This window comes from Stegostoma tigrinum, chromosome 5 (assembly GCF_030684315.1).
Source record: "Stegostoma tigrinum isolate sSteTig4 chromosome 5, sSteTig4.hap1, whole genome shotgun sequence".
Taxonomy (NCBI): domain Eukaryota; kingdom Metazoa; phylum Chordata; class Chondrichthyes; order Orectolobiformes; family Stegostomatidae; genus Stegostoma; species Stegostoma tigrinum.
In genome coordinates, this window is record NC_081358.1 from 74024757 (window position 1) to 74038683 (window position 13927).

At 41.1% G+C, this 13927-nt stretch overlaps 1 protein-coding gene across 12 annotated transcripts in view; it reads left to right on the forward strand.

Annotated features, from left to right (window-relative positions):
- LOC125451596 (coiled-coil domain-containing protein 178) overlaps positions 1 to 13927 on the forward strand; it is a 349746-nt gene that overhangs the window by 109361 nt on the left and 226458 nt on the right. For 11 of the 12 annotated variants that reach the window (XM_059646071.1, XM_048528880.2, XM_048528877.2 and 8 more), the window contains one exon: positions 10811 to 10924. The exons of the other annotated variant lie outside the window; for it this stretch is intronic. In XM_059646071.1, the coding sequence (XP_059502054.1) occupies positions 10811 to 10924 (114 nt within the window). The remainder of the gene's footprint in view (positions 1 to 10810; positions 10925 to 13927) is intronic. 12 annotated transcript variants of the gene reach the window in all.

Genomic DNA, 13927 nt, shown 5'->3' on the forward strand with positions numbered 1-13927 from the left:
TGAGGATGACCCATTTACTCCATCTCTTTTTTTTCTGTCTGTTAGTCAATTATTTATCCAAACTAGTACATAACCTAGTGTACAATGAGCTTTAATTTTGCTAAACAATCTCCTTTGGGAAATTTTACTCAAAGCCTTCTGAAAGTTCAAATATACTACACCCATTAACTGCTGTTTTGGTATTTTGTTGATAAAATGCTCAAAAAGATTCAGGTTTGGCAATCATGTGACCTGATGAAGGAGCAGAGCTCTGAAAGCTTGTGATTTCAAATAAACTTGTTGTACCATAACCTGGTGTTGTGTGACTTCTGACCTTTTCCACCCTAGCCCAATACTGGCACTTCCACATCATAGTTACCCATCACTTTTTTTTCCAAGTGCCCTTTTATCATAGCCTTTCTAATAGCTTCTAGTAGTTTCTCTACTATTGATGTAAGGCTATCAGGCTTGTAGATCCCTGCTTTTTTTCCTTTCTCCTTTCTTAAATAGTGGAGTGATATTTGCAAATTTCCAATCTGCGGTAATCATTACAGTGTCTATCAAATTTTGGAAGATAAACTCCAGTGCATTGGCTATATCTCTGCCCACCTTCTTCGAAACTCTAGATTTACAGTATCAGTCTCAATGCATTTATCAGCTTTCGGCCCCATTAATTTTTCTAGTATAACCTTCTGAGTAATATCAATTCCCTTCAACTCCACATGCTCCTAAGTCACTTGAATCTCTGATTCTGGGAGATTTTTTTACATTTTCCTGAGAAAAAAAAGGCACCAAAGCAATCATTTAGCTTCTGACATTTCTCTGACACATTTTAAATTGTCTTGACTCCTATTTAGACCCATATTATTCCTTGCCAATGGTTTACTTTTTAGGTACCTGTAGAATAGCTCTGCCTTCAACACCATTATCCCCTCCAGAGTGATCTTACAACTCGGAAACTAAGGTCTCAATTCTGCCCTTTGCAACTGGAACCTCAACCTCCTGACCCTAGGACAGACCTCCATGATAACATTCAACACGGGAGACCCCGAAGGATGCATTCTCAGTCCCCTATTGTAATCCCTGTACACCCACAACTGTGTTGCCACATTCCAAACAAACACCATCTACGAGTTTGATGACAACACCACCATGCTATGACAGATATCAAACAATGATGAATCAGAATATGGGAATGAGATAAAGGGTTTGGTAATGTAGCGCAATAATAACAACCACTCTCTCAATATCAACAAAACCAAAGAACTAATCATTGACTTCAGAAAGAAAGGCGGAGAACACACCCTCATCTACATCAATGGAATGCGAGTTGAGAATGTCTAGTTCTTAGGAGTGACAGTAATTGATAACCTGTCCTGGACTTTCCACATAGATGCAATGATTCAGAAAGCACAACAATGCCTCTTCTTCCTCAGGTGGCTCACAAAATTTGGCATGTCAATAAGGGCATGAGCAATGTCAGGGGTGTAGATGTACCATTGAAAGCATACCATCCATGTGCATAATGCCCTGGTATGGCAACTGCACTGCCCAAGACTGTAAGGAACTGCAGAAGGTGGTGTGCACAGCCCAGACTATTGTGGAAGCCAACCTCCCAACCATAGACTCCATTTACGTGTCTCATTGCCGCAAAAAGGTTGCCAACATCATCAAAGACTCATCCCTTCCCAGTAGTGCTCGCCTACAACTTCTTCCGTCAGGCAGAAGATACAGAAGCTTGAACATATGCCCCAGCAGGTTCATGAACAGCTTCTTCCCCATCATCATTTGACTGATGAATGGACTCTCTAACTTCAAATACTGGTGATTTTGTTAGTGTTATTCTTGTCAAATGTACCTCCTGGTTGATGTAAGCTGTGTGCTTTATCCTGCCCAAGTTTTTTCTTCACTCTATGATCTGTATGTCCTTGCTTACTGTGATCTGCCTGTATGGCCCACAAAGCTTTTCACTGTACCAAGATATACATGACAATAAATCAAATCAAATCAATCAAGCCTTCAACATCCACTTAATTTTCTTTTCCAGATTGTGTTCTTATTCTATTCTTCATTCCTTTTCAGTTTCCTGGCCTGCTTTTACTGTCTTCTAAAAACTTCTTCATTATCAGGTTTATTGCTATTTCTGGCCACATTATAGCCTTTTCTTTTAACCTTATTGCAAATTTTAACTTGCTTTGTCAGCTGTTAGCTGATTTTGAGTTTTTGCATCCTGGGAATGCATGGAAACTGTAAGCCATGTAATAGTTTTATAAACAAAAACAAATTGCTAGAAAAACTTCACAGGTCTGGTGGCATCTGTGGGAAGAAAGCAGAGTTAATATTTCTAGTCCTGTGACTGTATATTGGAGTGGAGTGGATAAGTGGAGACAGAGCTCGGAGAGGGAGATATGAAGTGGGTAGGTAATCAAGGAGATTATGGATACATTGTTCCGTAAAGACTGTCATTACCAATGTAAGATGAACTTTTAAAAATATTTTCCTGATCAAGCTCAGTCAACTTGTGCTTCATGCTTTCATAATTTTCCTTATTTAAATTTAACAGCCTTGTTTCGAGTTGGACTACCTCTCTTTCAAACGTTATGTAAAATTCTACCATATTGTGGTCACTCATCCCTAAAATTTCTTTTAAAACAAGCTTGTTAGATATCCCCTTTTCATGGTGTAGCCTGTGCTCTAGTTGGGTCTAATATGTGTTGCTCTATCAAATCATCCCTAAGATACACCGAAAACTCATTCTCCATAGCGTTTGTCTTCACCAATGTCAATGCAGATTGTGCCATCCATAAACACTGTATTTCACAAGGAATAGATTTCTCTCATCTCCTGACTTATACCATGCTCTACAATACCACTGTGATTTGTTGGCATACAAATAACTCTAATCAATAGCTACTGCCCGTTTCATAGTTCCACCCAAACAGACTCCACCCACTGTTCTTCTGATCTGAAGTCCTCCCTGCATTCAGTGCTGTCTTCAGTGTGAAAGATTTCAACAACATTTTTGAGGAGCCATCTCCAAGTGAAAGCCCCTGGACTTAACCTAAAGATCTAGGCATTTTCTGAGGACACCACCAAAAGATAAAATGCCGTAGCTTATCAGATATTTTATAAATGTAACAAGGAGAAAGGGAATGCATATTCATGGACATCAAGTTACGGAGCCTGATGTCTTAGTTAAAATGTCTGAATTGTGCTAGTGTCCTAAGAGACAGTAGATCAGAGGCAAACTTCAGCTGTGGCTATTACACCTGTGAACTTATTAAACCACAGTTAGACTTGGAATACTGCGTCCAGTTCTGGGCGCCCTATTACAGGAAAGATGTGGATGCTTTGGAGAGGGTTCAGAGGAGGTTTACCAGGATGCTGCCTGGACTGGAGGGCTTACCTTATGAAGAGACGTTGACTGAGCTCGGTCTCTTTTCATTGGAGAAAAGGAGGAGGAGAGGGGACCTAATTGAGGTATACAAGATAGTGAGAGGCATAGATAGAGTTGATAGCCAGAGACTATTTCCCAGGGCAGAAATGGCTAGCACGAGGGGTCATAGTTTTAAGCTGGTTGGTGGAAAGTATAGAGGGGATGTCAGAGGCAGGTTCTTTACGCAGAGAGTTGTGAGAGCATGGAATGCGTTGCCAGCAGCAGTTGTGGAAGCAAGGTCATTGGGGTCATTTAAGAGACTGCTGGACATGTATATGGTCACAGAAATTTGAGGGTGCATACATGAGGATCAATGGTCGGTACAACATTGTGGGCTGAAGGGCCTGTTCTGTGCTGTACTGTTCTATGTTCTATGTTCTATAACATTGATCTGTAATGGTGACCACAAAACTATCATCAATTATTATAAAAGCCCATTGATTTATTAATGTTCTTTAGGGAAGAGAATCTGAAAGCCTTATTGAATTTTTATCTATATGTGACTCTTATCAGCCTTCCAATTTGGCTAAGCAATCCACTTAATCCAAGGATTAAGGACAGACAGCAAATGCTAGCCTTGCAACTGATGTCCATATCCCAAAGAATGAAAAATACTCGACTTCTTTGTGGATTCAGTTGCCAGCAAATGCAGATGGACAATCAGGCCCCGTTATTTTAAGAGTCAATCACAGAGGATTATTAAATAATCTAAGAATTCCAGCACTGTCAAATAATTTGTCAGAGTTGACATTTGCAGTCCTTTTTGATTGTGATAAAAGCTGGCTGAGGATGGCCATTTTGAAAGGAGAACCCTAAGTCTGGGTAGTGTTGAGTTTTTTGGAGATTTTTTACAGCTCCATGCCTTACTTGCCTGTTAGCTCTTTAGTCCCTTAACTAGAGATTCTAAGCTGGTATTACTACTGTTCTGTTATGCCATTTAGCATATCCACAAAGCTAGGAGGTTTGGAATAGTTGTCAACAGGCTCAGTCAGGTCAAGGGGTGTGGCCTTCAGGAAGTCCTTTGATAGCAGTTCAGAATGTGTTTGAGGTGGTACACCCAGTTGAAGCTTGCCTGTACAGTTCCTGACATTTTCCACAGACATGGCAGTCACATCAACTTACATTCCATTTTTGAGTAATTGCTGGGAGGTCCTGCTGGACAGAGGTGGTACCAACCTAGGACTTCCTCTTCCCCCAGGGCCAGCACAAAAGGCCACAATACCAGACCATGCCATGCCAGCTGTGTCCGGGTTGCCATCTGAATTAAAACAGTGTCTGTAATTTGGAGAAATGCCTAACTTTGTAGGAAGACGGCCAATGTCCTTTTCCACTCCAGTGTAAGTGCCATCATACTCTCTTCACTTCCTCAAGCCCATTCTGTCTCTGCTGCTGTGCACACTTTCCATTGAGGCTCATACTCTACTACTCTTATTGCTTCCACCCTTTTCCTACTTGCTGTCACCCATCCAACTTCAAACACCACTAATCCTGCATGCCCTCTAGGCTATCTACTCATTTACTTGCGACACCTCTCCACCTGCCGTAAGAGAAACAACTGAGCCACCCACTTTCTTGACCTATAATGCCTGCCACTCTTTATTCCAGGAGGCAAACAGCCCACTGTATAGCAGAAAAAATTAAAACAGGTGATGTGCTGTCATCAAATAACTCTTCACCCCTCATTAGGAAAGATTCTTGACTCTGCATTGAGCAGGATCTGAACTAATATCACAGGAAGCCATGGACTTATCGTGCCTGGATCCCTTGTGCTACCAGCCCGTACCCACTTTCCAGCATTTTGCCAGTAGACCTGTAGGTTATGGCGCTTGAGGTGCATATCAAAACACCTTTCAACTGAGTTGAAGGTTACTTCCTGTACCACCTTTCAGGCACTGAGTTCCAGAACCCTACCATGCTTTGGCTGAGAAAGAAAATTGATATCTTCTCTCTAAGCTTCCTAACAAACATTTGAAATCTGTAACACCTAGTCACTAACCTCGTTTCTAAGGCAACCCTAATCACTTTACCCTCGCTCCTTACAATTTTGCACACTCCAACCAAATCTCACTCACTTCCTCTGTTTGAAGAAGAAGAAGCTGAGCCTATCCAATCTTTTTCTCTTGACTGCATGTTTCCAGCCTGTGTAATATCCATGTAAATTTGCTCTGTACCTCTCCAATGTGATTACATCCTTTTTGGAATCAGATGTTCAGATCTACACACAATATTCAGGTTATGATCTAACTAATTAGTATACAGTTCCAACATAACTTGCCTGCTCTTGTATTAAATTCCTCAGCCAATAAAGAAAAGGCCTTCCTAGCCACCTTATCATCTTATCCTAGCCAGTGACTACCACATCCCACAAATGAATGCAAAAAAAGCCTGGGACTGTTTGACTTCCTAAGTGTCGTATGCTTTTCAGGATTCCTGAACAGTCTGGATTTGTTTGCCATAGCTGCAAAAGAGCTGAGCATTGATGGATTGGATGTGGTCCTGTTGACAAATGCTGCTGGGTGGACCCGGAGAGCCTTGATGGCCTCGTGTACAGTTGATACACTGACACACTCCAGTCTATCAGTGGATCAGCACGTCCCAGCGGAATCCTGGAAAGCACTGTAGATGTAGACATTGAGAGGTACAGTGATCTTCAGAGCCATTGGTATAGAATGTGAATAAACCTGATGTATATCAGTATACCCTGTAACTTGGCAGCATGTTGCAATGTAAATCTTTCTGGAGACCCTCAATCTGCACTTAGGTTATTGCTTGAACATCTGCAGTTAGTTGAACTATATATTGTATACCCTTTCCCAGGAATAAGCCCTCCTTCACATTGGCAGACTGTTGTCACTTGCCCTTTCATCTTTCTCCAGCACACCTAACCAGAAGCATGTCCTCTTGCAGTTTCTGCTGTTGCTTTTGCAGTCCTTTCAGTGCCTAATTTTTCACTTTCTTTGCTGCTCCTCCACCCTAGAGGGGTGTGAAAATTGTGTGGATCAGTCCAATTTCAGGTGTAGTCTCCCTGTCTCTTAAGATTTCTTTGCAGTCCACATCTCCAAAGCTTTCCCCTTGCCTACTCTGTTGGTGCAAATTACACTGCTCCCTAGTGTCCCTTGCAGAACATTCAAACCCTTTGATGAAGGCACCTTCACACATTCCCACCACCCCCACATTTATAGCTGAATGCACTTTTACAGTGCTTGTATTTTAACATGGCCTCCTCTAGCCGATTCATGATAGCACCTTCAGAGATCTTCTGCTTTTGTCCAAGAGTAGTGGCTGACTCTAACTCTTCCCTTTCCAAAGCACATTGTTTTTCAGAATGACTGATTAACGGGGTCTGTACTGAGGCTTGCTTGGTTGCTGCGCCTTTAGTTACTTGGGGTTTAATTCAGATTTTCTCCAGCATTACAATGTGTAAACTTGAAATGTCAAAAAAGTTGATGGTTGAAAGCCCTGCATCTTATGATTGAGCTGCTATGATCATTTGCTCATATGTTAAAATAAATTTGTTGCTCGTATCTTGAGACTTAATCCTTTTGATTTTTGATGTTCTTTGGCATATTAGTGAATTTAAAAGTTTTCTTGAGTAAATGCACAAATATATATAAAATCCAGAAAGTACCCTTTATATACTCAGAGTATTGGAATCCTTTCCCCCAGATGTCTTTGGAGGTTCAGTATTTGAGATTATGTAAGATAGAAATTAAAAGATTTCTGATTGCCTAAGGTATACAGGATTATAGGAATGGAGTGACGAAAAACATTGAAGTATTCAATCAACTATATTCAAATTGAAGGGAGAGGTAGGCTGAATGGCTAACTCCTGTATCTGTAGTCTTACATTTCTAAATACTGGAACACCACTAAAATACTTAAATGAGCCCACCTTGTGTTATGGAATGATTGGCCCACATAACAATATGCAAACAAAAACCCTCCAGACACTATAATTATTTAACAATTTTTAAATTTCTTATTTCTTAAATTTCTTAATTTATTTCTGTCAGATTTTGGTGGTGCCTTTAGAAAGTAATATCAGTTGTTGTGGTTAAATTATAAACCAGCCTTTCACACATGATAGCTGTGACCTCAATAGAATAAATAAGTGGTAATTTTGAAGTATTTTTTTAGAAAAGTCAATTAATTCATGTGTGCTGGCATCACTGAATTTAACCTTTCTCTACTGGCCCTCGAGAAGATGTTGTAGAGCCATCTTCCTGAATAGTTGTAGTTCATGTACTGTTGGTTGCAATAGTTTTGAGGAAGATATTCCCACTCAGCTCTCTATCATCTTCAACTTTGGAAATACTACTTTTGATTCCTGCCTGTTGTGAACAGCTGTGTCCCTAGAACTGATCTTTACAGTACTCCACCAGTTATAGCCTGTCAACATAAAGACCCATTTATTGTTTTTCTGTGCTTTTTTTTCTGTAGTCAATCATTAATCCATGTCAGTACATTGTTTTCTATCCCATATATTTTATTCCTTCTAACCTGCCTAGGATGGGGGAGCTTTATCAAAAGCCTTCTGAAAAACAAGTTATTCTACATCCACCGGCTCTCCTTTATAATTTTTGTTGGTGACCACTTTAAAAAATCTCCAATAAATCACAATTTCCTATTCCAAATCCAGGCTGACATGTTTTTATTCATTCATGGGATGTGGGTTTTGGCCAGCATAGGAATACAGGAACAGGAAAAGGCCAGCATTTATTGCCCACAGATAGCTGTCCAGAGGCAGCTGCAGATCTCATAGGCCAGACCAGATAACGATGGCATTTTCCTTCCGTAAAGAATATTAATGAACCGGGAGGTGTTTTCCAAAAATTCATAATTAGTTTGTAACCATCATTCGATCCTTAAATCAAGAGTGTTATTTAATTCAGACCTCACCAATTGCCGGTACTTGAATTTGGGTCCCCAGTACATTGCCCTGGATCTCTGGATAATAAAGTCATAGAGTCATACAGCATCGAAACAGACCCTTTGGTCCAACTCATCTGCTGTGACCAGACAATCCAATCTGACCTAGTCCCATTTGCCAGCATCCATCTTAAATGTTGTAATTGTATCCATCTCCACCACTTCCTCTGGCAGCTGGCTCCATGCACGCACAGCCCTCTGCATGAAAAGTTTAGCCCTCAGGTCCTTTTTAAATCTTGCCCCTCTCACCTTAAACCTGTGCCCTCTAGTTTTGGATGCCCCTTCCCCAGTCTAGGAAAGATCTGTTCATGCCTATTCACCCTGTTCATGCCCCTCATGATTTTATAAACCTCTGTAAGGTCACCCCTCAGTGTCTAATGCTCCACGGGAATAAAACCAAGCCTATTCAGCCTCTGTCTCTAAGTCAAACTCTCCAGTTCCATCAACATCCTTGTTTATCTTTTCTGCACCCTCTCACGTTTAACAACATGCTTCTGATAGAAGGGCAGCTAGAATTGTATGCAGTGTTCTAAAAGTGGCCTCACCAATATTCTATACAGATGCAACATGAAGTCCCAACTCCTGTACTCAATGCACTGACCAATGAAGACAAGCGTACCAAATGGTTCTTCACTACCCTGTCTACCCATGACTCCACTTTCAAGGAACTATGTACTGGCACTCCTAGGTGTCTATTTTGACAAAACTCCCCCGATCCCTACCATTAACTGTATATGTGCTGCCCTGGTTGGCCTTTCTAAAATGCAACACCTCACATTTATCTAAATTAAACTCCAGCTACCATTTCTTCACCCATTGTCCCATTGATCAAGGTTTAGAAATACTATCACTAGGTTATTATCTCCCCTGACTATGCTCAATTAGATCATTATCAACCAAGTGTCTGTTTATCCCATCCATCGTAATAGATTCTAGCATTTTCTCTACTACAGATATAAGGTTACCAGGTCAGTACTTCCCCATTTTCTCTCTTGCTCCCTTCTTAAAGGGTAACATTTGCAACCTTCCAATTCATAAAGACATTCTAGAATATCAATAGATCATGATGTCAGAGGTTATGTGGGATTTCAATTCTCAGCAACTGCAGCCATAGAAGGCCTCCTGAATATGTGTGGATTGGCATAACTTTAAAGAAATTGTTTTTGATAAAATGCATGCTTCTATTCAATTTCGTATGGAGACCAAATAGATGAAACCACATAAGTGGCTGGGTTAGAAAGGACCAGCCAACAAACAATGTAGCTTACCGGTGCTGTCTTTCTTGAAGTGTGCTTTGAGCTGAGTGCCACAGCTTCGCATTTCCATGAAAATCAGGGCTATAGCAAGTTAGTGTATAGAAGGAGAGTTGGTTCTGAACGTCACATTGACTTCTGAGTTGTATTATGGAATTCTTGATAAGTGAAAGCCTGCTTACAGGTGGTGATGTTCCCATTTATCTGCTGCCCTTGTCTTTCTAGATGGAAGTCGTCCTGGGTTTGGCAGGTACTGTCTGTGGATGTTTAGTGAATTTCTACAGTGCAACTTGTAGACAGTACACACGGCTACTACTGAGCATCAGTGGTGGTGGAATTGGTGTTTGTGGATGTAGTGCCAATCAACAGGCTGCTTTGTCCTAATTGGTGTCAAGCTTCTTAAGTGTTATTGGTGCTGCACCCATCCAGCAAGTGGAGAGTATTCTAACACACTATTGACTTGTAGATGATAGACAGGTTTTGGGGAGTCAGGAAGTGAGTTGTTACTAGCATGTGTACAATGTGTTCAGAGATGCAGTTCTCAGTAGATAATGTAAAGTGTAAAAACAATCTAGCGCTCATAGTTCATCTCTTCTTCTTCACCTATACCCTGACGTTGCTCATTCCTCTTTACATTACACAGTCTCTGTGCAAACCCTAACACTGTTCACCTGCCTTTTTCCTGTGCCCACGTTCTTGACATCTCCACACGTCCTCTGCTCCACGTAAATCTGAGACTGCATGCAGGTCACTCTCTGCATTAATCACCACCTTCCTCCCCACCCACCAACCCAAGCTCACCTGCCTGCAACCCTGACAATGAGAAAGGGGGCAAGCCTTCGTTGGAATTAGACTTTGCACCTAGACATCCTCAGTCTACTTGTTGTTAGATTCCAGCTGAATGTATGGACAAGAAAATCTCAAATAAAAAATGTCAACAAAAACTGAGAGTGCAGTTTTTATCAGGGTCAATGGTGTATATTCATCCTGCCCTGCTGACCAAAAGGATAGAATTATATTTTGCACTCTTTAGCATTAGAAAAAGTAGTTTTATGAAAGACACAGATTTCATTTTCCAAAAATTGCTGTATAAAATATGTAGAAACAAAGCATTACATGTACTTTTTCACTACAACAGAAGCAATAGTGTTTGCTAAACAATATATTAAATCAAATATCAATAACTAATTTGCTTTTCTACAATTTCTTGCAGACATTTTTGAAGTTGAGTGCAAAACTAGGTGAATTCAAGAAAAACAGTCAGTTGAGAGCTGAAAATCAGGAAAAAGAAAAGAACAACATGAACCAACAGTTGACTGATGGTCAGGTAACCTGATCTGATGGACCTACATATGCATGCCACTTGCCACAGTGCTCAGTAGATGGCATCATTACATGAATGATGTTCGGTCCAAGATATAGCTTTGTCAAATCCTTTACAATTGTTTCAACCAAACACGAGAGCATCATTTTTTTAAACGACTATTCAGTAATATCATTTGTGACTGCAGCCTTATGAGGAAAATGCAATTTCTAGTTATGGACTGAAGATGAAGTATTTGCACATAATTTAGAGTGAACAAAGCAAAATAGGCAGAGAATTAATTGCTGATTTTTGTAACCTCAGACCAAAAATTAGATTACCACATGTAGCTAGAGTATCAGTGCACACTTTCAGACTTTATCCCTCTATCACCTAATCAGAAGTGGAAATGTTCACTAATGAATGAACACTGTTCAACACAATTCATCACACATCCGATACTAAACCAGTCCTGTGACCATATACAGCAAGACCGTCGACAACGTCGACGCTCAGACTGATCAGTGACGGGTAACATTCACACCACACAAGTGCCAGGGAATGACCATCTCTAACAGGAAGGAATTTGAGCATCTTCCATTGACGTTTAATGTCATTGCCATTCCTGAATCCCACACTATCAGTATCCTGAGGTTTACCAATGACTCAGAAACTGAAGTGGATTTGTCATATAAATAAAGTGGCTGCAAGCACAGGTCAGAGGCTTCAAATTCTGTCATGTGTAGCTAACTCCTACTTCCTTAAAGGCTGCCCTCCATTTCCAAGAAACAAGTCAGGAGTGTGGTGGAATATTCAGTACCTGCTTGGATAAGTACAGCTCCAACAACATGCAAGAGACTCACCACCCAGGACAAGCAGCTGATTTAATTGGCACCACATCCACCACTTGAAACAATCACTGCCCTCACACTGATGCATGTAGGCATCAATGTACAATTCACAAATTGCACTGCAGTAATTCACCATGGCTCCTTCAATAATATCTACCAAACATATACTTTCTAACACCTAGAAGGAGAAGGGCATAAGATGTTTGGGAACACCACCAATTGCAAGTTTTCCTTCAAGTTACACAGCATAATGATTTTCAACTATTTGCTGTTCCTTTACTGTAACTGGGTCAGAATCCTGGAATTCCATTTCCAATAGCACTGTGGATGTCCCTATACTCTCTTAGTGTATTGGTTAGCTCAGTGGGCTGGCTGGATGGCTGGTTTGTGTTGCAAATAATGGCATTAACATGGATTTAATTCCCACATTGGCTAAGGTTACCACAAAGGACTCTCATTTTCAGTTTCTCCCTTGCCTGAGTCATGGTGACCCTAAGTTAAACTACCAACTGCTGTCCCCCCCCCCCCCACCCCTCTCCCCCCCTCTCTCTCTCTGTCTTTAAGGACAGAACAGCTATATCATCCAATAGGACCGTGGCTACTTTTATCTATTTTGTTTCCTACATCCTAAGGACTGCAGATATTTGAGAATGCAGATCACCATCACCTTTTCCTGGGCAATTAGGCATTGATAATAAATGCTGGCCGAGCCGGTGGTGCCCACTTCTACTGAATTAATACAAAAAGGATAAGGGGATAGAATTTGCTGTGTCATTTGTTCTGCAAAGTAAGCTGGACAATTAGTGGGAGAATGCAGATGAAAATTGATGTCTCTATGACAGCAAGGCTATAGTGATTCAAGGAAATGACTCAACTCCTTTTCAAGGGCAATTGTGTATGAGCAACAAATGCTGGCCAGGCCTGTGGCACTCACTTCCCATTAAAGAATGGAAAAAGCAGTGGATCTTCAGAAAGCCCAACCCAGAAAGCCTCTTGTGGTGCTGGTGGTGGGAGTGGGGAATGGAGGGCGTTTCCATTCCTAGTTTACAGTGAGTCAACAGCAGTACCTTTGCAGCCTTTGTTTCAAAAATGAGGTAGCTTCAAACCAGGATGAGAATGATTCTCCCAATGTTTGTGTGAGATAATCTAGAGTAATACACTTGAGCTGTTGTTTAGGTTTGCAATGGTATTTAGAGTCATCTGTAATCCTGCAACTCTGAAAGCTGGCCATTTCCACCTAAGATCCAAAGCCATCTTGAGAAATGGTGCAGGAAGAGATGGAGAATGAAGGGAGGAGAACCCGTCCACCACACTAAATTGGTAGAACGAAAGGGACCACATTATGAGGCTTCGCTTCATTGAAATCAACTTTCTCACCCCCAACCATTCCTGAACAGTTCAACCATTATCAGAATTAAAGAGTCATAGAGCTGTAGAACTTGGAAACAGACCCTTCGGTCCAACTTGTCCATGCAGACCAAATACCTAAAGTGATCTAGTCCCATTTGCCAGCATTGGCACATATCCCTCTCAACACTTCCTATTCTGAATCCAGCTCGATGCCTTATAAATGTTGTAATTATACTGTTCTCCACCACTTCCTCCGGCAGCTCATTCCATATATGCACCACCCTCTATGTGAAGAAGTTGCCCTTTAAGTCCCTTTTAAATCTTTTCCCTCTCACTTTAACCCTATGCCCTCTAGCTTTGGACTCTGCTACCCTGGAGAAAAGATCTTGGCTATTCACCCAATCTATGCCCCCCATGATTTTATAAACTTCTATAAAGTAACCCCTTAGCCTCTGATTCTCCGGGGAAAATAACCCAAGCCTATTCAGCCTCTCCCAAAAGCAGAAACCCTCCAACCCTGGTAACATCCTTGTAAATCTTCTCTGAAAACTTTTAAGTTTCGCAACATCCTTCCTATAGCAGGAAGATCAGAATTGAACGCAGTATTCCAAAAGTGGCCTAACCAATGTCCTGTACAAGCATGCCAGATGTGTTCTTCACCATCCTGTCTACATCCTGTCAACATCATGACCTTCTAATTCCTGTACTCAATGCACTGACTCACTGTAACATTATCCAATAAAGACCAACAGCAAATATCTTTATTCAACAACAAAAACAGAAATTGCTGGAAAAGCTCAGCAGGTCGGGCAGCATCTGTGGAGAG